At 43.0% G+C, this 22,111-nt stretch overlaps 1 protein-coding gene across 6 annotated transcripts in view; it reads left to right on the top strand.

Annotated features, from left to right (window-relative positions):
* Positions 1 to 18,575, top strand: part of PRR5 (proline rich 5) — a 148,678-nt gene extending 130,103 nt beyond the window's left edge. For all 6 annotated transcript variants that reach the window (XM_089680788.1, XM_089680784.1, XM_089680789.1 and 3 more), the window contains 2 exons: positions 8,276 to 8,414; positions 15,295 to 18,575. In XM_089680788.1, the coding sequence (XP_089536914.1) occupies positions 8,276 to 8,414; positions 15,295 to 15,839 (684 nt within the window). In that variant the 3' untranslated portion in view covers positions 15,840 to 18,575. The remainder of the gene's footprint in view (positions 1 to 8,275; positions 8,415 to 15,294) is intronic.
* The last annotated feature ends 3,536 nt before the right edge of the window (positions 18,576 to 22,111 follow it).

Raw genomic sequence — 22,111 nt, 5'->3', positions numbered from 1 at the left:
CATTGCCACAATCGGTTCACTGAGATAGTCCCAAAAGCATGTATGACCTCTAGAAATAGGTGGTCATTGGATGACAGTGAGTGTCAGTCCATGTGGGGCACTATTTGTGAGCACAGTGGAGCACCTGTCATGTGGTTTGGAGATATACAATCAAGATACTAAAAGTTGAATACTAGCACTTTGCACCCATCTCACTGGTGTGGGACTGAATGATATTGAACTTTATGTTGATTATTTTACTATTTTATGCACATAGTATGCACGGTCCATATGGTTATACATTCATGTTTTGTGCATTCAGGTTCACAATTTAGGACTGCTGCAGCTGTCATTTAGAATATTTAATTCATCTATAAGCACAGTAGCACACCTTTTTACACATAACCTACCAGCATGTCTTTGGAGTGCGGAAGGACATTTTCCAATGGGGACACCTATCCTGGTAACTGTCATTTAAAACACATGCACCTGGAAGATTCCTCTGCAGTGAAACGTTGGTCAAACTCAGATTCTGCCCCTTTATTTTTAGATCTTTGCTATGCCAGATGAAAAATGTATTTTATTTTCTGTATATTGCTGGAGTTACACTTTCACTAACGCTGTAGCGGCATATGCCTGCAGTGGATCAGGTTCCACAGGAAGAGAGAGGCTTTTCAGATGAAAGCAGGATGTGAAAGAGGGTCAGAGGACAGATACAGAAAGCCTTTGTGTCTGAGTGGCTGAACAAGTCAAGAAGTCTCCTTCAGTTCAGTTCACATCAGTGGAGGCTCTTAAGCTGGAGTGCTCAGTGTTGTCTCAAGGTTCCTAGAGATGGCATTTCCCTTATTCATGCCCTACAACAGCCTTTCGCAACCTTTCTACCTTGGAGGAACCTGTGAATTCATTTTCATGCCTCAACGAACCCCTACTAAACATGATTAAACCTACAGTTCATGATATATTACCATGATCAGTAATTTGTTGAAAGATTGTACCTATTTGAAAGATTGTACCTACTTACACATTTTAATGCATGTGTCACAACACGCTAAAATATGTCAACCATCCTCATAAAATAATGCTTGTTCTCATCTCCGTGCTACAGTGAAGTGTGTTTTAAAAGCTATGGCATGCAGTTTTTCTGCCTAAGGGCCTGTTCACACAGGAAGATTTGCTCTGTTCCCCATGCAGGGCATTTGCACTTACCCATGCCAGGAAAAAAATGGCCCTGAATGGGGAACAGAGCAAATTTCCTTGTGTGAACGGGGCTTAACTCTACAAAATTCTAATCCTCTATGCACATGCATACATTTAAATGGGCCCAAATAGTGTATTTGACACCAAGGGCAGATAATTTTTTACCACCCCATGCCCTAAACAACAAAATCATTTTTGGGGATAATCTTGAAAAGAAAAAAATTGTGGTGTCCCCTTACATTAGAGGTCAGTGTAGAAGTGACCACTTACGTTGGTGGTCAGTGTAGAAGTGACCATTTACATTGGTGGTCAGTGCAAACGTGACCCCTTACATTGGTCTTTGTGGAAAAATTGCACCCTTGAATTGGTGGCCAGTGTAAGTTTGTGTTCACCACTGCTTACTGTGTGTTTGACACCCAGGACAGATGAGTTTTTACCACCCTTTATACAGCTACCCCTATATATGTTGCTCTATACAACTAAATAATTTTTGGTAGCATTCTTGAGATGAAAAGGTTTTCGTATCTAGTTATATTAGTGGTCAGTGATCCCTTACATTGGTGGCCAGTGTAGACGTAACTCTTTACATGTGTGGTCACCGTAGATATAACTCTTTACATTGTTGGTCAGTGTAGAAATGATCCCTTAAATTGGTGGTCAGTGTAGAAAGTGATTCATTAGATTGGTGATTAGTGTAGAAGTGATCTCTTAGATTGGGTGTCAGTGTAGAAGAGATCCTTACATTGGTGGTCAGTGTAGAAGTGATCCCTTAGAATAGAGGTCAGGGTAGGAGTGCTTCCTTACATTGGTGGTCAGCATAGATGTAACTCCATGCATTTGTGGTCAGCATAGCTGTAACTCCTTACAATGGTGGTTAGCGTAGACATACCTCCTTACATTTGTGGTCACCATAGATGTAACTCTTTACATTGTTGGTCAATGTAGAAGTGATCCCTTGGATTAGTGGTCAGCGTAGAAGTGATTTCTTAGATTGGTGATCAGTGTAGAAGTGATCCCTTACATTGGTGGTCAGCGTAGATGTAACTCCTTACATTGTTGGTCAGTGTAGAAATTATTCCCATCCCTTAAATTGGTGGTCAGTGTAGAAGTGATTCCTCAGATTGGGTGTGAGTGTAGAAGTTATCCCTTAGAATAGTGGTTAGTGTAGAAGTAATCCCTTAGAATAGTGGTCCGTGTAGAAGTAATCCCTTAGAATAGTGGTCAGTGTAGAGTGATCCCTTAAATTGGGTGTCAGTGTAGAAGTAATCCCTTAGAATAGTGGTCAGTGTAGAAGTGATTCCTTAGAATAGTGGTCAGTGTAGAAGTGATTCCTTACACTGGTGGTCAGCTTAGATGTAACTCCTTACATTATTGGTCAGTGTAGAAGTAATCCCTTAGAATAGTGGTCAGTGTAGAAGTAATCCCTTAGAATAGTAGTCAGTGTAGAAGTGATTCCTTACACTGGTGGTCAGCGTAGATGTAACTCCTTACATTATTGGTCAGTGTAGAAGTGATCCCTTAGATTGGTGGTCAGTGTAGATGTAACTCCTTACATTCGTGGTCAGCATAGATGTAACTCCTTACATTGTTGGTCAGTGTAGAAGTGACCCTACATTAGTGGTTGAAAAATTACCACCTTGCCTTGGTGGTCAGTGCAAGCGGGGGATCAATTTAATAGTGCTTCCTGCTCAATTATTCCTTAGCAACATCAGGAGGAACCTTGGTTGAAAAAGGAGGAAAAGCCTTTCTACACATTGATTTCATAAAAAGAATGGGGGGAGAGGCCTTTCTGCACACTTTAGAGTTAGGAGGAATGGGAGGGGGCCCTTTCTGCATTCTGAGGGTGGCAAAGAATCTAGGGGTCTTGCTTCACAATAACAAAACTATAAAGGGATAGAGGGTTACCAGTGATTTGTATTTTTAAAAAAGCTGAAGAGGCATCCTACACCCTTCATATAGATTTTGCCAAGATACATAATGTACAGCAAAACATCTTTATATGATGGCAAGGAAGTGAACATACCTTCATGATTTGATTTGAAAATTGATTTGTTACACTCTGGTGTTTTTATACGAGTTAATACTAAACAAGCAGCCTTGGCAGTTTGGTTAAGTGAAGCCGACAAGGTCAAGAAAGGATTTTTATATATAGATATTATCTGGAGTTGATGCATTAAATGGAAGACTTTTTCACACAGCACTGCGAACGATGGCCGCCGCGTTCTTGAAAAGGTCAGAGTAAGCTTTAAGTAACATTGGCGAGCCTGTGGAATAAAGAGGACATGTATTATTTAGAGACACTGAAAACATTTCTCCGACAGACTGAATTACAAGGCTCTTCTTCACATCTCGGATGCTTTCTAGTGCTGTTTGAAGAAGCAGAACACAAGCAGCAAGGCTAATTGTCTCTGACTTTGAGGCTTACTACCACAATTTCCAATCTCAAAGTGGACCTGTCATTTAAACTCACACTTGACATAAATCAGTAGGGCACACCACCATTAGAGCTTAAAGTAGAACTAAAGGCAAAACTTTTTCGTTATGGATAGAGTAAGGGAGTGTTATAACCCCTGTCGTTTTTTGCCATCTGTGTCTTATTGGGGAGATTTATCTTAACATCCTGTCTTATAGCCAAAACAAAATGTGAGAGGGAATCCCTGCAAATAAAGGGAATCCCTTGGGTCCCCCAGGTCACCAAAACTAGTGTCCCAATTGAAAGATTTCCCCTCTATTCAGTTTCTGGGGACAACCTAAAATTTGGGATTTTCCTCTACACTGTCTGTAAGGGCCAACACAATAAGTGCCAAAGATCCCCTATCCCCCAGGCTGCAGGATGGGCACTAATACTATGAAGGGTTCTGTCTGCTTAGCACATATGGGGTCACTGGTGACCCCCATGACAAGTTTACTTTACAGTAGCCAACCTAACTAAAGAAAAAGAGAACCTGTTTTAGAGATTAAAAAAATTAGAGAGAAACATGGAAGCTTGTACTCTGTATCTCTGATTGCTGTTAGCGCCATTCCAGCGCTGTTAGTTGCTTGAGATATTTTTTGGTGCTGGCTTTGCGTTCCACCTCCTCTTTTTCCTGCCTCAATGAAACCACTCTTCTGTTACTGACGGAAAACCTGGCGATTAATTACCAGGCAATTGGAAGGAAGAATTAGCATACAAATAGCTTCTGAAATACCTGCGGATAAAATTAAAACGCTGCAGTATTTTTAAAAGTTGAAAAATCAGATAAAGGTTGCTCTTTCTTTAAAGGTCATTTTGTTTGGTGGATATATTCTGAGCAAGAGGGCAGAATGTGGAATAAAATTCAGTGTGTGCAGAAACTATAATTATTCCATTAGACTGGAAGGTGACTTATAGTTTTTTTTTAAAATTGGCTGTCACAAGCCCAGATAGCATGAAAAAAGACTTGAGTGTCGGTCTGAATAAATATGTTATAGGTTCGATACAATTTCTAACATACTAGAATAAAGATCCTTAAAGATGACCTTTAGCCTACTTATTTTTCCTTTTTTCCTTCCATGGTTTCTCACTTTTCCCCTTCACCAACATGCTAATAACATTTTAAAATAAAACTTTTTTGCTTTCATTACACACCTTATTTCAGTGCCAGCAATGTCATTACTGGGTCTCTGTGCTTCTCTATGTAATGAAGACAGATCATGGCTGGTGGGAGGGGTAGGCAGGGTGCTGTACATAGCTTCCTGAAAAGATAACAGCATCCTGACTCAGTACTCCTCAGTCATGATGCAAGCAGAGGGTTGACTTTTGGGAGGAGTTATGCAAATCTGAAATATCCTGATAAGTGGATCTCAGTCTGGAGTATTGGGCGTTCCTATACAGACCATATTCGAATGCAGTCCTCCCTATATTAAGGTTGCCATTTGTCCCAATTTCATGGGGACAGTCCCTGTAGTGGGGGTCTATTCCTTGGAAATGGGCATCCCCAGACTTGTCCCCGGGAGCTGCCTAGTAGTGTAAAGTTTGTAGCGAGCAGTCTCCAACCCATCAAAATGCTAAACCAGCAACTAAAAAATGTCTATAGCACCCTGTGTGTGAGCAGCGAATCATGCAGCCACACATGTGCAGACACATCCAGTGATACCATTTTATGCTCTTGCAGTGTCGGTTGGATCCTCTGCACTGCAAGCTTTATATTACCTTGAGGTCCCCAGGTTCAATACACCAATCAGACTGTGGGAAACTGAACTTTGTGTGTTACTTAATCCTGACCCCTGAGCTTTGTGCGTTACTTAATCCTGACCCCTGAGCTTTGTGCGTTACTTAGTCCTGACCGTTGAGCTTTGTGCATTACTTAATTCTGACCCCAGAACTTTGTGTGTTACTTAATCCTGACCCCTGAGCTTTGTGCGTTACTTAATCCTGACCCCTGAGCTTTGTGCGTTACTTAATCCTGACCCCTGAGCTTTGTGCGTTACTTAGTCCTGACCGTTGAGCTTTGTGCATTACTTAATTCTGACCCCTGAACTTTGTGTGTTACTTAATCCTGACCCCTGAGCTTTGTGCATTACTTAATCCTGACCCCTTAGCTTTGTGCGTTACTTAATCCTGACCCTTGAGCTTTGTGCGTTACTTAATCCTGACCCCTGAACTTTGTGCGTTACTTAATCCTGACCCCTGAGCTTTGTGCGTTACTTAATCCTGACCCCTGAGCTTTGTGCGTTACTTAATCCTGACCCCTGAGCTTTGTGCGTTACTTAATCCTGACCCCTGAGCTTTGTGCGTTACTTAATCCTGCCCCTGAGCTTTGTGCGTTACTTAATCCTGACCCCTGAGCTTTGTGCGTTACTTAATCCTGACCCCTGAGCTTTGTGCGTTACTTAATCCTGACCCCTGAGCTTTGTGCGTTACTTAATCCTGACCCCTGAGCTTTGTGCGTTACTTATTCCTGACCCCTGAGCTTTGTGCGTTACTTAATCCTGCCCCTGAGCTTTGTGCGTTACTTAATCCTGACTCCTGAGCTGTTTGTGTTATTTAATCCTGACCCCTGTACCCCTTGCATTACATAATTCTGGCCCCTAAACTCTGCATTACTTAATCCTGAACCTTGAGCTTTTTGCGCTACTTAATCCTGACCCCTGCACCTCATGTATTACTTAATTCTGGCCCCTAAACTCAGTGCGTTACTTAATCCTGACACCTGAGCGTTTTGCGTTATTTAATCCTGACCTCTGCACCCTGTGCATTACTTAATTTTGACCCCTAAACTCTGTGCGTTATTTAATGCTGCCCCCTGAACTCTGTGTGTTATCTAATCCTGACACCTGTTATTTAAAGTGGTAGTAAACACTGCTTGGTCACTTGTGCCTACAGGTTCACCTATAATAATATAATAAAGCTTACCTGCAGGTACAAGCAATATCCACTACAAGAGATATTTACTACATCACTACTGCAGCCAATGATGTCACCAGCACATGTGCTGTATGCATGTGCTGGAGTGACATCATCATGGCTCATCTATTCAAATGGCTGGAGCCCAAGAACCCGGAAGGAAGACCGGGTGATGGTAGAAGCCCTGTCAGCCATGACAGTGCGCTGCTGGAGGTCTAAGGTGAGTCTCTCTTAATGTGCTAGCATGCGGTGCATTCTAGCACATTTTGGCATTGGGGGGGGGAATTTTTAGTCTGTTTGCTTTGAAACTTTACTACTACTTTAGTCCTGACCCCTGCACCCTGTGCGTTACCCACTCCTGATCCCAGAACTTGGTACAGTATTTATTCCTGACCCCTAAATTCTATGTTTAGGGGTCTAGATCTAAACCCCACAACAAGAATGTAACAAATTGTAGCTTACAAGTTCATTTATTTTTTGTCTTCTTTTCCTTTATTTTCACCTGATGATCTTGCCAGTGACACAGCTCCTGTCGTAGAGTGACAACGCTCACTCTCTATACTGTATCTATGGTAAAGCAGCATTGTCACCCTAGGGAAGGAGGAATTTAGGGCTACAGAACATCACCCCCACCCCCCTTGAGCTTTATATTCAACAGATATACTGTAACGTAATGCACTCAATGGTATATTAAACATGCAAAAGGTTGCAGATAAGAGAAGTCCACTGTTATGGTTTACATACATTTTAAATTTGAAGAAGTGACAGTTGGTTTCAGCTACATTTTATGAGATTTAAACAATTAGAGAAAAATGTACTATAGCTGGAGCTCACAGAATCTGGTGCAGCTGTGCAAAGTGACCAATCAGCTTCCAGGTTTTATTGTCAAAGCTTAATTGAACAAGCTGAAGTTAGAATCTAATCGGTTACTATGCACAGCTGCACCAGATTCTATGTGCACCAGTTTTAGTAAACCTCCTCCTTAGATTCACACAGCTGAAAAAAGATGCTTATCCTTGTGTTAGAGCTTTGTGAATTTTGCTGTAATTGCTTTCACATGGACATTCTGATCAGGTCCACCTGCCCGTTTTTCAGGCAGACCCGATTGGAGAATCCATTCTCATCTATGGAGCAGCGGGTGTAAACGAACCGAGTCGTTCCGCCAAAAACGGAAGGATAGGGATCCAATTCCCCTTCCATCTGTCAGATCGGGTTGGATGAAAACAGACAGGCGGTCTGTTTTCCGCCGATCGCCCATTGAGGAGAGCAAGCAGCGCTGTATCTGCTCTGCAGCAGCAGAGAGGACACAGAGCCAGGGGCCTACTGACCATTTGGAAACTCGGGCATTGCCCGAGGGCCCTGGGTCAGTAGGGGGCCCCATGAGATGCCCCTGGTACCTTTTTCATAGGCTTTTTTGAGTTTGGGCAAGGACACAGGGGCCCCATGATCCCCTGTTGCCCGAGGGCCCCATGAGTTGTCAGTCTGCCCCTGCACAGAGCTGTCATCCGCTTGCTCAATGGGGATCAGTGGAGAGATCCCCCACTGAGCAAGCGGATCTGCTAAATGGGACCCTAAATGGAGACCTGTACTGAAGGAATTACAGAGGCTGCCATCTGAAATGCTAGTTGCCTGGTTTCAGGTCCATGAAAGGGTTTGAATTTTCTCAGCCATGCTAAGTAAAAATGTGGAAGTATGCAACACTCTAATCCCTCTTATATGCAATCTCTCTTCTAGGGTGTCCATGAATCGAAGGGTGTGTCAGAGGAATATCTGAACTTGGAGTCACTTATTCAGAAGGTGGTCTCTCCATACCTTGGAACATATGGACTGTACTCGAGCGACGCTCCTTTTACTCACTCTTCCTGCATTCTAGGTATGGTCTTATCATATAAAAGCTTACTAACTGTAGAAATTACCTTAGACCTGCAAAATATGTGCTTTGGCCTAAAGCCTGAAGGCCTAACTCTAGCCACATAAAAAAGGGTGACAATTGTCTTCCCCACCACCACTGTTGAGGGGGAGGGAAGGTTGCAAGGACCGGTCTGCTGAAGCCAACCTTCATGTTTCTGACCGGCCTTGCTGTCACTCCTCTTGTTGATGTTATCATTCCTGCAAATGACCAGTAGCCACATCATTACCATGGGAATCGAACACTGGTAGGAGTGCCACCCACAATCCAGCACTCAGAGAGCAGAGGAACTCTAGATGTCACAGGTAAGGTGTGTGTTATCCCATCCATCAGAGATAATGAGGCAACAGATTCTTCATCAGTGGGAATGGGGGGTTTATATTATTTTTAATGTGACCAGAGTTAGGCTTTAACTCACTTTGAGTTGCATCAAATTTCTGTATGCTTTTTTTTTCGATCTGTTGGGAAAAAATTAATTTCAGGGGCATTGCTCTCCATTCTGCATGTGGCTTTACTTTCAGGTAATTTCTTTTCTTAAACAGGTGCATGTTATTCCACAACTCCATTTCTATGATGCTTCCAGCAGAGTTTACAAACTTGACAATGGCTGCTGTATTCATGGGATGTATATTAGCTTTCCATCTCAGGAGCCCATCTTGACAGTTGACCTTGCCACAAGATGTTTGCCTATCCATCACACTACCTTTACCTTACAGTGAAGTCGCACGATTTCAAAGTCGGGGGACATGCCGATTTCAAGTGTGATTTTCAAGACATCTGACACAGATGTCTATGCAAATCGCACGAAAACTAGTGCATGTACTACTTTAGAAATTGGTGCGGCTCCAACCAAGTCGGAACCGTACCGATTTGGCCACTGTAATTGTGGACAATAGGGTGCGACTTGACATACAATTTGCAAGTCGCCTGGCATGCAAGTCACATGCCAAATCGCACCCGATGTGATTGGGGGCTAAGTCACCAGTCACAATGCTGCGATTTAAAATTGCATGATTTGTGTGCAATTTTAGCGAGATTTCAGGTGCGATTTCTGAAGACTTTATTGCTACTTGTGAAGATTTTCAACGGTTTCTTGAATTTGCAGTGCGATTTCCATTATATTCTATGTATGTGAAATAGCAACAAAACTGCAGAAAATGTAAAGCAAGAACTACTTTAGAAATCGCACTGCAGCAAATCACACATGTTAAGACACTGGCATTCACATTCATTAGATGCAATTTCAGGTGCGATTTCAATTTGCAAATCGCACGGGTGTAACCGGGCACTAAAGTGTTACTAAACACACACTGTTTAATTTACATTATACGTTCTCTTTCTGTATGTGGATGATGGCACTGTCATTAGTTTAACCGCTTGCCTTCTAGAAGATATACCCCCTTTCATGACAGGCCATTTTTTGCGATACGGCACTGTGTTACTTTAACTGATAATTGCACGGTACGTAGATTAAATTTATGTAAAATGTTCCCACAAATAGAGCTCTCTTTTGGTGGTATTTGATCACCACTGTGTGTTTTATTTAACAAAAAAAAAATGGAAAGTTTTGAAAAAAAAAAACCAATATTTTTTACTTTCTGCTATAAAACATATCCAATAAAAAATATTTAAAAATCTAATTTCTTCATAAATTTAGGCCAATATGTATTCTGCTACATATTTTTGGTAAAAAAAAATCCAAACACGCGTATATTGATTGGTTGGCACAAAAGGTATAGCGTCTACAAACTATGGTATATATACTGGAATTTTTATTTATTTGTTTGTTTTATACTAGTAATAGTATAAAACAAACAAACACTCCAGCAGTGCTCCTGTTTCTTCTGGCTGGAGGCTGCCATTTTGTTGACGTCTAGAGCTTCTGAACAGCAGTAAATCAAAAAGCAGAACTGAACCCATCGCTTTAACAGTTTAAAAAAACTGTTACATTCCTGGATTGCCGGGATTGCTAACTGTCACATTTTCTTGGGTCCTCAACCAAACGGCCAAACCATCAAATGGCTGGTGTCATAGCTGATCACCATGGCAGTTTCAGATCACACAGAAGCAGCTTTCTTGGCTGTAAAGGATAGGAGCGTTTAATTCTGCTTTAACCTCCCTGGCGGTATTCCCGAGTGTAGCTCGAGGTAAAGTTTCAGTACCAAAAGCAGTAACACCGAGCTACACTCGGGCTTACCATGCAGCGCTGCACAGGGATTCCCTGCAGCTCTTACCTTGTCCTTCGCTCCCGCGATGCGTTCCCTGCAGTGTCCCCGGCCATCTCCTCCGGCCAATGCCGGCATCCGGCTTCCGTGTTCCGGTCCCTGTGACGTCGGGACGTACGGGCGCCGGAACCGGCAGCAAATTTGAAAATCTTAAAAAATTACATTTTTTTAAAAACGATTATTTCATAGCAAAACATTGCTGTTTCAAAGCATTTCACATACATTTTGTCCCGAGTGCTTTGTCCTGTGCCCTGCCTGCATTTTTACTGTTCTTTCTGCCTGGAAACTTAGAAAAGTCCATGGCGACCAAAAAGCGTCCCTTTAGGTCATAATCCATTTTAGACCACCTAGAGAACAGCGATGGTAAATTAGAACCACTTGTAGAATTGAGTGATAATGATTTGTGGGGACATTCGTCATCAGACACTGAAAACGATTCTGCGACTGAGCTCAGCGATGTGCGAACTTGGCGCTATATTTCAAATTTCAGTGTTTTTGGTTTGATTATATTATTTAATTAAATGTATTATTATTATATTATTATTTTTTATGAGTATTTATTAAATTATAATTTATGATTTCGTGTTTCAAGTTTAATCATACCCGGGATGTTTACTAGACTCTAGAGGGGGTGGTCGACCGTGTCGAAAGCTGCAGAGAGGTCGAGGAGTAGTAGCACTGAGTAGTGGCCATTGACTTTGGTGGTTAGCAGGTCGTTGGTGAGTTTGAGTAGGGCGGTTTCAGTGGAGTGTAGGGGACGGAAGCCAGATTGTAGGGGTTCCAGGAGGTTGTTGTCGGTGAGGTGGGAGCTTAGGCGATTATAGGCTAAGCGCTCAAGGAGTTTGGATGTAAATGGCAGCAGGGAGATGGGTCTAAGGTTGTTTAGGTCGGTGGGATCCAGGGAGGGTTTTTTAAGCATGGGAGTGATGTGCGCGTGCTTCAGAGGGGAGGGGAATGCACCAGTAGAGAGGGAAAGATTAAAGATGTGAGTGAGGGAGCGTAGGATGGAGGAGGAGGGTGATCGTAGGAGTTGTGTGGGGACAGGGTCAAGGGGGCATGTGGTAAGGCAAGCTTCAGAGAAGACCTTAGTGACCTCTTCAGTGGTAGCAGGGTCAAAGGAGTGGAGTGTTGAGGGGGTTTTCGTGTGAGGGATGCTAGGTGGGGCAGAAGTCTGAGCAGTGGTGATGTCCCTGCGAATTGTGTCGATCTTGCTTTGGAAGTGGTTAGCAATCTCGTGGGCGGTGAAGTACTGGGTGGAGGTGGGGGCGGAGAGAGCAGAGAGTTGAAAGTGGAGAAGAGCCGGCGAGGACTGGAGGAGAGGGTATTGATGAGGGTTACAAAGTAGGCTTGCTTGGCAGCGTGGAGGGAGGAAGTGTAGGTGAGGAAGGCAGATTTATATCGGGTGAACGCTTGTTGGGATCTGGTTTTGCGCCATAGTCGCTCTAGCGCACGACTGCGTCGCTTGAGATTTTTGGTATGGTCATTCTGCCAGGGTTGAAGCGGTCGGAGTCTAATGTTTCGTGTGGTTAGGGGTGCTAAGGAGTCAAGAGCGGCTGACAGCGAGTTGTTATAAACAGTAGTGGCCAGGTCAGGGCAGGACAGGGGAAGGATGCTGTCGTACAGTTGGTCAGCTGAAGCATGGAAGGGGGCAGGGTTCAGCTTGTGGAGGTTTCGGCTGGTGATGGTTTGACATTTGGAGGGGTAGGTGTACGAGGATGAGCAGATGGAGAAGGTGATGAGGTTGTGGTCAGAGAGGGGAAAAGGGGTGTTTGTGAGGTTGTGGGGGGTGCAGAGATGAGAGAAAACAAGGTCCAGGGTGTTCCCGTCGGAGTGGGTAGTAGACTGTATGCACTGTGCGAGTGCAAAAGAAGAGGTTAGGTGGAGAAATTGGAATATGGCCAGGTTATTGATGTTGATAGGGATGTTGAATTCTCCAAGGAAGATGGTGGTCAGCTCGGAGGAGAGAAAGAAGGGTAACCCGGCGGAGAAGTCGTCGAGGAAGCGGGATATGGGTCCAGGAGGCCGATAGATTACTGTAATCCTCAGGGTGATTGGAGAGAATAGTCGGCTGCAGTGGGCCTCAAAGGAGGAGAAGGATAGAGAGGGAGGGTTTGGGAGGACTTGGAAGGTGCTCTGCGGTGACAGGAGCATACCAACCCCACCACCTTTTCAACCGCTGGGTCTGGGTGAGTGGGTCCAGGTGAGACCTCCATAGGAGAGTGCCGCAGGGGAGGTAGAGTTGGTGGTTTGGATCCAGGTTTCAGTGATCGCCAGGAGGTTGAGGGAGCGGGAAACAAAAAGGTCGTAGATGGCGGTGAGTTTGTTGCAAACCGAGTGGGCGTTCAGGGTTAAGCCTGAAGTGATCTATCAGGACTTAATTTTCTGACCAAAGTTCCATGTTAAGTGGTTAAAAAGAAAAAAAACATGCAAGTACCTTTTTCCTAATTGATATACAACTGTTACATGACCAAACTCTTTCCTAGCCTGTCTGCAGGGAAACATAAGCAGGATGGACTTCTAGTCCTCTGTAGTCATCCCTTTGTTGATTTGGATGTATGCTTTGGGTCGTTGCTGTGCTGAAAGATGAAGTTCCTCTTCATGTTCAGCTTTCTAGCAGAAGCCAGAAGGTTTTGTGCCAATATTGACTGGTATTTGGAATGGTTCATAATTCCCTCTACCTTGACTAAGGCCCCAGTTCCAGCTGAAGAAAAACTTTACTTCACTGTGGGTATGGTGTTCTTTTGGTGATGTGCAGTGTTTTGGGATTATGGCCAAAAAGTTCAACCTTGGTTTCATCAGACCATAACACATTTTCCCACATGCTTTTTTGAGACTTCAGATGTGTTTTTGCAAAATCTAGCCGGACTTGGATGTTTTTCTTCGTAAGAAAAGGCTTCCGTCTTGGCACTCTACCCCATAGCCCAGACATATGAAGAACAGGAGGAGATTGCTGTCATACGTACCACACAGCCAGTACTTGCCAGATATTCCTGCAGCTCCTTTAATGTTGCTGTAGGACTCTTGGCAGCCTCCCAGACCAGTTTCCTTCTCATCTTTTCATCAATTTTGGAGGGACGTCCAGTTCTTGGTAATGTCACTGTTGCGCCATATTTTCTTCACTTGATGATGACTGTCTTCCCTGTGTTCCATGGTATATCTAATGCCTTGGAAATTATTTTGTACCCTTCTCCTGACTGATACATTTTAACAATGAGATCCCACTGATGCTTTGGAAGCTCTCTGTGGATCATGGCTTTTGCTGTAGGATGCGACTCAGAAAATGTCAGGAAAGACCCACTAGAACAGCTGAACTTTATTTGTGGCACTTTAAATTATGGCAGGTATGTACTGACTCCTATTTAACATGCTTTTAAATGTGATTGCTTAATTCTCACAGCTACATCCCCAGTTATAAGAGGGTGTGCACACTTATGCAACCACATTATTTTAATTTTTTATGTTTACTTCTCCCCCTAAAAAGATTTGTTTGTTTTTCAATTGAGTTGTACAGTTTATAGGTCACATTAAAGGAGGAAAACGTTCTGAAATGATTTATCTTTGTCTCATTTTTTTACATCACAGAAAACTGACATTTTTACAGGGGAGTGTAGACTTTTTATATCCACCGAACGTCACTTTTTATTTTTATTTCATAGTTTCCCTTTAACTGTCATTACTATGCAGTGTTACACCAAATCCAGGGCTTAGAATGGATTTGGCACCATCTAGTGGCATCTGTGGAAAGTTGACCAATACCACCAGTTCATATCCACAGTTCAAGGCATTCTTTGCTTTGAGTTTTTGTAATGATGTTGCCTGAAAATTATTCAGTCATTGTAATCTCTTCCAAATGTCAATGATATTTAAATGGAATTCATGAACAAGACTTTCTGATTTTGCCCATTTTATTTTGGTTCTAGATAAAGTATATCTAGAGCCAAACATTGTGAATTTCTCATCGCTTTCTATACTGGTGTCAGCCGTCATCGGGATAAAGAGAGAAAGGGAATATTCCTGGCAGGGACCAAGGAAGAAATAAAACCAGAGAGGTTCTAACCTTTTCACATTCTATTCAAAACTAAGAAAAAACTTTGACTGTAATTTAGTTATCTGAGCTTTAAAGAATAGGTAAACCCAACATTTCCTATTCCTGATATGTGCCTGCTGCACCATGTACAAGTATGAAAAAGTATCCTGTTCTTTTTGTATTGCTTCCTTTGTGTGAAAAACCTGGTATTCTTGCCAGTCCCTCTTCTTTCCTATTAAAAACTGACCACACTAGGCAAGAGAGCACAGTGTGGTCAGTTCTCTAGCTATGCTGGGAATTCAGTGTGCTCTCCTCCACTGACAACCCCCCCCCCTACCATGCACAGCTTGGAAGTTCAGTGTTCTGCTGTTTCTCCTCCCCCAATACCTTTGTAGCTGAGAACAGAGGGAATGTGAGCACTTATAAAACGGGGAAAAAGGTATTTATACTGTTTTTTTATATCTATACACAAATGTGATGCCTTTCATTTTATTTTAAACTCAATGGGTTGTTTTAGAAGGTGAGGGTTTACAAGCACTTTAATAGTGATATGAGACACCTTTAAACAGTGTTTTTTTCCTGTTCCCAACAGAAAAACGCATATTCCGCCGTTGCCCAAAGTCCGGTGATGTTGTAACTAAGAACCCAGTGGTGCGATCCAAGAGCTACAACAATCCGCTGCTGACACCGGTTGCTGAGTATGAAATGGAAAATCTGGCGGCCAATGGGACGGGAATTCGCAGGCACTCCGTGTCGGAGATGACCACCTTCCTGGAGATCCAGGGCTACTCCAACCTGACTACCATCCTAGACTCCAGCTCCAAACTCTCCATGACCACCACTAAAACGCAACCTCCAGCCGAACTGGAGAGACCCTCTGTAGGCAACGGACAATTTCCACCTGTCCACAATAACAGTGAACCTCAACAAGTACTATTACAAAGCCAGAACTCAATAGAGGAGCTGTCCAGGGACTCCACGCTGCTTCCTGCACCTTCCTCCAGCCCAGAGACAATAGTCGATCAGATCTTAGAATCCATAGAATCGGACTCTGAAGGAATTTTCATTGATTTTGGAAGGGGATGTTCGAAACCTTCAGGATACGGCATGGATGTGGGCAGACAAAGCCTCGTATAATAACATTTCATTCTCTGTTTTTTTTTTTCTTTTTATACTGGTCCCTCACTTTAGGGGGCATGACTTTTAGTTACAGATGGCAGGTTCAGTTAAAAAAAGTCCATAATGAAAATGAATAGTGTTAGTCCAAATCTGGCAGACAAATGCATTTAAGGTGGACTTATACTTTCCTTGTGAAGGGTAAAGCAACAGTTTCTTTAACGCTGAATCCTGCAGCTGCTTACAGTTACCTTCCCTTTGCTCCATCATCAGTTGGTCTGTCAGTGGAAATGGGGAGAAGGACTTGGAGCAAATGTAGGGCTGAAAGTTCTTTCCTCACCTCCATGTGACAATGCTGGATGCTTGAGCCACTAATCAACAGAGACCTCAACTGAGGAGGAAGGGAGGGATTTACATGCTCTGCCATACCCAGAAGTACAGGTATGTCACTTCCTTTCCATGGGAGAATGGAGTGAAAAGGAAGATAAGTCTAAGCAGCTGTGTTAGCTGGCATTATTGTGGACCTGCTGTTTTTCTCTGCATGAAACAGGATGATATTCTTTCAACAAAATCTTCCTCTTGCTCCACCTGTTTATGGTCTTTTATTATTCTTACTTTTCTTCCTGACTCAGCTGATCCAGAAGTCAGTATACATTGTAGAATCTTCTGCGTTATTTTAAGAAGAAGCAGACCTCTGTTTTTTTCAACTTTGCTGCTTTAGATCTTTCTCTAAAAAACATTTATAGTTTAAAGCAGAACTCTAGGGACAAAAAACTTTTATATTTGCAGTGAGTACCCCACCCCCTCCCCTACCCCCACAAGGGTTAACTGCGTGTTAACTACTTACCTTGGGGATGATAAATAAGGTCACATACTTACCTTAATCCTCACTTCCACGGGCTTCCTATGTGCTGTATGACCGGTCAATCTTCCCACCGTGAGGATTATCCTAGAGGATAATAAGGTGATATACTTTCCCGATACCTCATTTCCCCAGCAGACGGCACTCTCCTCCATTGTCTGACACTCTCAAATGTGGGTAGGCAGGCTCTTGGCATCCCCTGGTACAATGCAGGACTGCTGGTCCTGGGTTGACCAGGATGATCAGTTGGACAGCAAATAGAAGAGGCTTTGGGGGACCGGTCACACGAAGACAAGGAAGCCTGAAGGAGCAAAGAATAAGGTCATTATATGACCTATTTATAATCCCCTAAACAAAATGGTAAATATTTTTCATCAGCTTTAATGGAGAATGCCATTGTGTCTGTAACAGCAGTTGTTAGGGAGGTAAATATAATCTTGTGAAATTTACATCCTTCGATAGAAATGCTGCAGCAGCCCCACCATCTTTGGTGTTCATCCCTGGCTCTTAGGCTCCTGGACCTGGTATTATTTAATTCAAGGTGCTGGACTTGCAGATTTTAGTTCACACTGTAGCACCACCAGGAGGAGCTGAGAATATGCTGCAGCCTCAGTGAAAGACACCACAAACAGAAATGTACATCTACTTCCTAAAAACACGGCTATAAACTACTACATACCTAAGAAAAATTAAAGGGTATGTTCAGCCAAAACTGGGGGAAGGATTAGAACCCCTGTCAGTTTATTACTGCTAGCCAGGCTTTGTTAGAGAGATTTCCCCTCACTTCCCATGTGAGGGAAAATCTGCTGCAGTGGGGACACTGACAGGGGTTCCAGTGTTTCACGACTCTAAATAAAAAAGGCATTTTATTTCTCATCCATTGAGATACACAGGAAGTCTTTCACTTTCAGGTTATACTGTCACTGGCAGGAGGATTGGACAATGGAAAACAAAAAACCCAAGACCAGGAAAAGCCATCCAACTCCAAACATGGTCGTTTTTTTTTTTTGCTAGTGTCTTAGGAGGATGGGCATCTTTTCTTCAGCTCTGCTGTTACAAGGACTAACCTTGTTTTTTTTGCTATGTTGCCCCCTCCCACACACACACACAATTAGACTTCTTTCAGTTTAGTTGAAGATGAAAGACTTCCTGTGGCCCTCAACAGTACTCATGAAGTTCATTGAGGGACACAGATTCTGCCCCTCTATGCTTTCAATTATGCTCTTGGTATTGCTTTGCTACTAAACTGAGGCATGCTGGTAGTGGGGGGATTATCCTGGCGGCAGGTAAATCCCTCCCTGCTCTGTCCAAAAAAAAGACTTTGGCTGGACAAACACTTTGAAATGCTCTAATGACTTTTTATTAGGAGACCTGTAAAAAACAGCAACCATGGCTCCTCTGGGGAAATAGCAATAGAACAAGTTAGAGAACCTTCTCCAGTTAATTTTGTTTTTTCCCCAATACCCCATTGACTAGAGATGCCGGCAGGACGTCTCCAGCATTACTCTCTAGAGGGTGAAGTGCATTTGTTCATGTTTAGGGAAAGGCTGGTTGGTGCAGATGGCTGAGGACAATCAGATTGCATCTGCATGTCTGAAGGCACTCTGGTATCTATGGCCAGCTTTTCATTATCAGTTTTGTATTTTTCACAGCCATGTAAGTAGCTCCTACAACTGCACAGGTGATGAGCTAAGGAACTGCTTAGTGACCATATCAGGCTGAAAGTGGTACTGAAATGACCAGCAGTAGTTTTCTTCTATGGAAATACTGTACAGGAATTCAGGGGTGTGTATGAAAATATCTCCCTCATGCCACCTTCATTTTAAATATCTTCTTTTGATAATCTCCTGATACTTTTCCATGCCCATCAATATAATAAAAACTTTTTACATATACTGACTTGTTGTTTATGTTTAGAAATCTGTTTTACAATGATAGCAGTGTCTGTGCCTCTGTATGACTAGGATGGACCTGTGAAGCCCCATTATCTAGTAGTTACCCTCACATTCGACATTAGCAAAGTAGAAACGTAAGAGTAACATAAGTTTAATTATTTCATGACTTCATGGTAAGTTAATTTAAACACTGTATTTTATGCCCTAAAGTGAAACTTGAAACTATATTAATGCTTTAAAGGACAACTTTACCAGAACACTAGTGGGGAGGTGCAGCGTGGTTCAGGAAATACATACACAGTCCGATTGCAGCAAAACTTGAAACTTGTATTAAACAAAATGCCAAAGTTACAGACACCCTTGCAGAAGAACACCGCTAAGGAAATAAATCACAGTTCAATGTAGTCAGAAGTGTAGGAGGAGAGGTGCAGACAGTGTCTGTTTCAGAGGGTGAAGTGTGGCCTGGTTGGTCCAGTCTCAAGAGGGAGCTCCTTTTCAGGATAGTGAGTCCCTAACCTTTCCCATCTCACCGGGAACCTTTCTCTACCGCTAGGTAATTTCTTTAACAAGCAGGGTCTCTCTCCTTACACTAGCCACAGGCCAGAAGTGCACAAAAACCCAGGGACAGGGACTTAAATAGACCCTGCTGACCCAAGATAACCACCAAGGGTCACATGGGTTCAGCGTAGCCAACCAGAACGCTGCTCCATTGACCCAGGAAACCATAGAGAAACATTGTTTCTCTTGGACTTCCTTTCCAGGCTGAGGTTCCACTTGGATGAGTGCCACCTGCAGTGGAGAAAGCAAACCCCACCTGCCTATATACTTACCTTCCACTCTATTCCTATTTTCTCCGATATGGTCATGGCTGGATCCTTTTCATACTGTGGCCCTATTAATTGAGCTCATGATGGCCTCCAGTAATCCCTTAGTTTATGACTTACCCACAGCAATGAATGGGTCTGTGGGGCACATGCACAATATGAAGAGGAAATGAGTGGGACCATGTTGATAGGACCATTTCTGAATGGCAGTAAGGAAAGCAAGGACGTATTGACCTGGGGGGGTACCCTGCTTTCATGGAAGTGAAAGATTAATTAAATGACAACTTCACTAACTTTCACAAAATTGTTATTTGAAAGAATTTTGTTTATTTTGCTTAAAGACCACCAGTCAAGAAATAAACCCAAAGGCTGCCATTGCTGACCTTTCCTTCTATATACACTATAGTGTCAAAAGTATTGGGACACCCCTCCAAATCATAGGATTCACCTAGGCATGCAGACTGTTTCTACAAACATTTGTGAAAGAATGGGTCACTCTCAGGTGCCTGTGCTGTAAGTCCATCCATGAAATTTTCTTGCTACAAAATATTCCATGGTCAATTGTTAGTGGTATTATAGCAAAGTGGAAACAACTGGGAACAACAGCAACTCAGCCACAAAGTTGTAGACCACGTATAATGACAGAGCGGGGTCAGCACATGCTGAAGTGCACAGTGCCCAGAAGTCGCCAACTGTCTGCCCAGTCAATAGCTAAAGACCTCCAAACTTCATGTGGCCTTCAGATTAGCTCAACAACAGTGCATAGAGAGCTTCATGGAATGGGTTTCTATGGCTGAGCAGCTGCATCTAAGTCTTACATCACCAAGTGCAATGCAAAGTGTTGGATGCAGTGGTGTAAAGCACGCTGGCACTGGACTCTACAGCAGTGCAGATGTGTTCTTTGGAGTAACAAATCATGCTTCTTTGTCTGGCAAACTAATGCACATACTTGCCTGACTGCATTGTGCCAAGTGTAAAGTTTGGTGGAGGGGGGATTATGGTGTGGGGTTGTTTTTCAGGGGTTGGGCTTGGTCCCTTAGTTACAGTGAAGGGAACTCCTAAGGCATCAGCATTTTGACAAGACATTTTGGACAATTTCATGCTCCCAACTTTGTGGGAACAGTTTGGGGATGGCCCCTTCCTATTTCAACATGACTGCGCACCAGTGCACAAAGCAAGATCCATAAAGACATGGATGAGCGAGTTTGGGGTGGAGGAACTTTACTGGCCTGCACAGAGTCCTGACCTCAACCCAATAGAGCACCTTTGGGATAAATTAGAGCAGAGACTGCGCGCCAGGCGTTCTCATCCGACATCAGTGCCTGACCTCACAAATGCACTTCTGGAAGAATGGTCAAACATTCCCATACACACGTAAACCTTGTGGACAGCCTTCCCAGAAGAGAAGCTGTTATAGCTGCAAAGGTTGGCCAACTCAATATTGAACCCTACAGACTAAGACTGGGATGCCATTAAAGTTCATGTGCGTTTAAAGGCAGGCACCCCAATACTTTGGGAAACATAGTGTATGTTAGTTCCCTGGCTGCCATACTGTCCCTCCTGCTTCAATAGTAACCCAGCGTGCATCATATAAAGAATAATAACCTTTCCTTAGCCTTGTCAGTCATGGCAGAGCCCTTTTTAAATATCTCTTGTTACCATGTGCTAGGGAGGAAACAAACATTCAAAAACACAAATAGTATCCTTTTAATAAACTTATTTTGCTCATAAAATGTTAAGTTGATGGAAAAATTATCATTATTCTAGCCGTACAAAAAAACAATTATGAGGAACAACGTTGTGAAAGGATTAAAGAATATGCCATTCTCACTGAGTATAATTTTTGACCCATCAAATCAGCCCACACGTGTCCACCCATAATAAAATGTAATCTTGTTTGAATTGTGCCTTTCAAATATTTTTCAAAACAGGTAAAAGCTGCCCTTTATCATTATACATTCAGGTAGAAATTATGACTGCATGTTCAATAAACAGTATACAAACTCCTAATAAATTGCCAATGTGGTGGATTACCAACACTGAAGAGAAGCTCTGATCCCAGTAACACTGTCTGCTGTTTCCTGGCTGCATTGTGTTGTGCTCTGAAATATTTGATCCTGTGATGTGCATTCAGCTCAGCGTAGAACAGGTCTCCTTTCTAAAAACCCAATAATGTGACCAAGAGCTGCATGTTTACAGCAAATATGTCTGCAAACACAGGACCACACCATACAGATGACAGCAAACTTTAACTTCAGTGAGGGTCACACTTCACATTGGCATTTTCTTCATAGGCAGCAGGAACTAGTACAAAGTCCTGTACTGTAGAAGTTGTACGTATAAAAGGCAAGAAGAGGGCTGGGCACCGATATTGCCTGTAGGTTATCTGCTGCTGATCTTATCCCCATTACTGACTTATCAGGCTTCATTTTGTTTGTGTGGAAGTGGCCATCTTGTCTAAGGAGCAGGGCTTTGCCTCCTCATGTCAGTTCTGTCCTTCTGATGACTGTTGTTCTTGTGACTGAAGATGGAATAATCAAGAAGCAGCAGGTAAGGTGCAATGATAATGGATGAAACAGAAGCAGGAAAATCTTTACACTGCAGGTCCTCAGGTACAGCTTCCTTTCCAAGATGAACAGTGAACAGCACAGCTGTGACATCACCTAATCTCACTTCAAATCTGGTAAAACTAGCAGTCAGGGGCTGCAGTGC

Source organism: Staurois parvus, unplaced genomic scaffold (genome assembly GCF_062004578.1).
Source record: "Staurois parvus isolate SC_StPar_1 unplaced genomic scaffold, SC_StPar_1.0 ptg000249l, whole genome shotgun sequence".
Taxonomy (NCBI): domain Eukaryota; kingdom Metazoa; phylum Chordata; class Amphibia; order Anura; family Ranidae; genus Staurois; species Staurois parvus.
This window is presented reverse-complemented; position numbering and strand designations above follow the sequence as displayed.